This window comes from Branchiostoma belcheri, unplaced genomic scaffold, assembly GCF_001625305.1.
Source record: "Branchiostoma belcheri isolate BF01 breed outbred unplaced genomic scaffold, Haploidv18h27 scaffold136, whole genome shotgun sequence".
In the NCBI taxonomy this organism is placed as follows: domain Eukaryota; kingdom Metazoa; phylum Chordata; class Leptocardii; order Amphioxiformes; family Branchiostomatidae; genus Branchiostoma; species Branchiostoma belcheri.
In genome coordinates, this window is record NW_017802780.1 from 410126 (window position 1) to 414078 (window position 3953).

General features: G+C 40.2%; 1 protein-coding gene across 1 annotated transcript in view; it reads right to left on the reverse strand.

Annotated features, from left to right (window-relative positions):
• Positions 1-255: 255 nt before the first annotated feature.
• Positions 256-3953, reverse strand: part of LOC109464302 — a 69036-nt gene continuing 65338 nt past the window's right edge. Inside the window, exons 14-15 of the mRNA XM_019761255.1 lie at positions 894-1079; positions 256-302 (exon numbers count right to left, since the gene is read on the reverse strand). Coding sequence (XP_019616814.1) covers positions 256-302; positions 894-1079 — 233 coding nt within the window. The remainder of the gene's footprint in view (positions 303-893; positions 1080-3953) is intronic.

The following is a 3953-nucleotide window of genomic DNA, read 5'->3' on the forward strand; positions in this document are numbered from 1 at the left end:
ATTTTCCTCCAATAACGCAACAATCTGTCGCTTAATTCATTCCGATGCCTTCTACAGGAATTCATTCTTTCGGAAGACCTACCATTTGTTATGCTTTTAGGTTTCTTCCTGTTTTACTTGTATGTCTGTAGTGTTTTTGTATTATTTTAATGATTTATTGTACATGTTATATGGGTTTTTTTTTACCTGAAATAAAGAATGAATGAATTTAGAGAAGCGGTATTCAGGCTGGCAGTAAGTCGGCCACGATCTTCCTTAGGCTGACATGGGAGGGGAGGCACATGTAGCTCCTGGCAGCGTTTCTGATTTTGTAAGTAAAGGTTCCAGTTACATAGATTGTACAATGAACCTGCATGCACGACGTATGGTTTTCCAGAGGGAATAATTTTCTTTTCAAACCGAGGAGGCGGATTGGCGGTAGCTGCGTTGTACGGTGTATGTGATCGAAAGATTGAAACAACCAGTAAGGAAAGGAGTAAATAGCTTCCATTTATAAAAAAAAACGACAAACCTGTCTGAGGAGTAAAGAACAAACTTAAGGCAGATACATTTCCCTAATACGTACCAACTCCACGCATGCAAAGGAAACGGCTTTCCTTATTAATAACAAAGGCTGTTAAATTAAACTGAGGTCAGCCTAGAGTGGTTTCGGCACCATTTTGTTCACCACACAGACCTTAGCTCTGGCAATCAATCTTTCCAACTGGAAACCTTCAGCGTGCGCTGAGTGCCAGCTGGGAGGGCGCCTCGAGGGCGCTGGAGCCGAGAAGGATTGTTTCACCAGGCTAAACTCAGGACACATGGTAGGGATGCCCCAAAATTCATATGAAACCTATGAAATTCACAAGAATTAAGTAATGTATTTTGCCTGCAATCAGAAACATGTTCCTTACCATTTATCTCATCTTCATCATCACAATGTCCCACAATACCGGCCGGCACTGGGACATCCTCGGGGTCGGTCTGCAGCAGTGTCATGGTCATGCTGTCACGATTGTCGTCACGGCTGTTCCTCCCCGATGTGATGACCACAGAGTCACAATCCACACGCTCGGATAGGCAGGGGGAGGGGCAGGTGGCTCCGGGGAGGATTATTTAACTCAATTGAGTGTTGTTTTTGTTTAAAGTGCTATGATTCTGCCATAAAAAGAACATTGTGTGCCTGTAAAGGACACTGCGTTCCTGTAAAGGACACTGTGTGCCTGTTAAGAACATTGTGTACCTGTAAAGGACATTGTGTGCCTGTAAAGGACTTTGTGTGCCTGTAAAGGACATTGTATGCCTGTAAAGGACACTGTGTGCCTGTAAAGAACATTGTGTGCCTAGCTGTAAAGGACATTGTGTGCCTGTAGAGGACACTGTGTTCCTGTAAAGAACACTGTGTGCCTGTAAAGAACATTGTGTGCCTGTAAAGGACACTGTGTGCCTGTAAAGAACATCGTGGGCCTGTAAAGGGCATTGTGTGCCTGTAAAGGACACTGTGTGCCTGTAAAGAACATTGTGTGCCTGTAAAGAACATTGTGTGCCTGTAAAGGACATTGTGTGCCTGTAAAGGACATTGTGTGCCTGTAAAGGGAATTGAGTGCCTTTTCATTGTATCGTAATGAGTAACAATAGTAATAAAAGTGATAAAAACGATGAAATATAAATGTTGAGAGTCGTCATAGATGGTCAGACTTCTCCCTGGTCCAAGATCGGCGCAGGTGTTCCCCAAGGCTCTGTGTTAGGACCATTACTGTTTATCATATATATAAATGATATTGTAAATAACTTAAATTCTTTACCCTTTTTATTTGCGGATGATAGCTCCCTACTTGACGTAGTTGATAACCCGACCGCATCTGCATATAGGCTTAACTCTGATTTGAGTAAAATTCTGTCTTGGTCTAAAAAATGGCTAATGGAACTAAATCCATCTAAAACTGAAGAGATGTCATTTTCTACTAAAAGATCCCCTATCACCCACCCTCCTCTTTATCTTGGGTCGTCTAAAATTAATTGTGTTCCACACCATAAACATATTGGAGTTATATTGACCACCAATATGTCTTGGCACAACCATATTATTCAGATGTTAGCCAAAATATCCAAACAGGTCACTGTACTTCGTGGTTTAAAGTTTAAATTACCTCGCAATGTTTTAGAAACCATTTATAAATCATTTGTCCGTCCCTGTTTGGAGTATGCAGATGTGATCTGGCATGGCTGTACTGCTGAAGACTCCGCTCTTGTTGAAAGAATCCAATATGAATGTTCTCTTATCGTCTCAGGAGCAGTTAACCCTACCTAGACCGGGCTTTTTTTGACAGGTGGGGGACCGGGGGGGGGGCTCTTTTGACCCCCCCTAAGAACTCGCGAACGGTATGTCGTATGACCGCCAAATTTTCAGAGAATGGTGTACTAGTGAAAATTTATCATATCTACAATTTTTTATGTCGTTATGACGTAATATGACGTCATTATGACGTCATTAATGTGATTTTATTGGCCAAAACCGTCTAAATAGGTTTTTCCCTGAAAACCTCCCTGGTATACAACATAACTTTACCAAAAGTGTTTATGACAGAATATTAGTGTGTACTAAGTCTTATGTTTCCCATAGCAACACCGGTGACGTCATAAAATGACGTCATGCATATTTAAGATATCCGCCATCTTGGATCATCAATCTTGAATTTTCAAAAATTAGTTTTTTCATGATAAAGCCTAAAATACATTGTAAACATACTAAACACCTTCATTCAAACCTTTTTGTAAAAAGAAATGGAAGTATTGATGAAATTTTAATGAAAATAACCCGTATATACCTGTTCTAATGATATGGTCCGCCATCTTGGATTTTGGCCAATGACGTCATCAAATTAGCATAAATTATGCATATTTAATGATGAAATTTACATAAAATTATATGGGATGTTATTAATATTAGAAACCATGAGTAACTTGACATAAAACCCATAAAATTCTATTGTTGAAACAAAAAGTACTAAATTTAGCAAAAAATGCCTGTCAGAAACCCGTTGCCATGGCAACACAAAAAATTATTATCTTATTCCAATGATAGAGAATTGTTGCCAACAATATTTTAGGAAAAGTCACCAAGTTTGGTCGTTTTACGGCTAGCCGTTCAGACGCTAGATGACATCAAAGTTGCCGCGGGCACTTTTAGCCCCCCCCCCCGGTCTAGGTAGGGTTAAAGGCTCTTCTTACTTATCTGTTTGTCAAGAACTTGGTTGGGAGTCTCTTTCTAGCAGACGGCATTTTCATCGCTTATTTTTATTTCATAAAATAGTTAATGGCCTAACACGGAGGTATCTTTTTGACTTAATCCCCCCTGAAATTTCTCAAACCACTCTGTACAATTTAAGAAATAGTAACGACTTTCGACTTTCGTTACAATTTACTAATAGGTTTAGTAGATCTTTTATACCTTATTGTTTAAGTCATTGGAATGAACTGGACCTGGAAGTTCGTTCTTTACGATACTCCTTGTTCCGAAAACACCTTATTAGATACGTACGCCCCCTTTGTCCCCCACATCACAATTGTGGCCCCCGTTACACCTGCGCCCTTCTTGTTCGGCTCCGCATCGGCACCTGTGCTCTCAATCACAGTTTGTTTACCCGAGGACTTTCTACCAGTGCCTCTTGTAGATGCGGGTGTCGTTGCGAATCTGTCATGCACTTCATGCTACATTGTCCATTATACAATAATGAGAGATCGGAACTTTTTGGCAATCTTGCAGATTTACTTGGTCATCTTGTCAACCTTAATAATATGTCAGATAATGCTAAACTGCACTTTATTCTTAGAGGCTCCTCATTGTTACCCTCTATGTACAACTTTAAAACGATGCAACTCACTCAGGTTTACATTGGAGATACCAAGCGCTTCTAGCTCTGCTTGACTGTTTCTAACAGTCAATTAGATATAGAAGTCCAAATACTACGTAA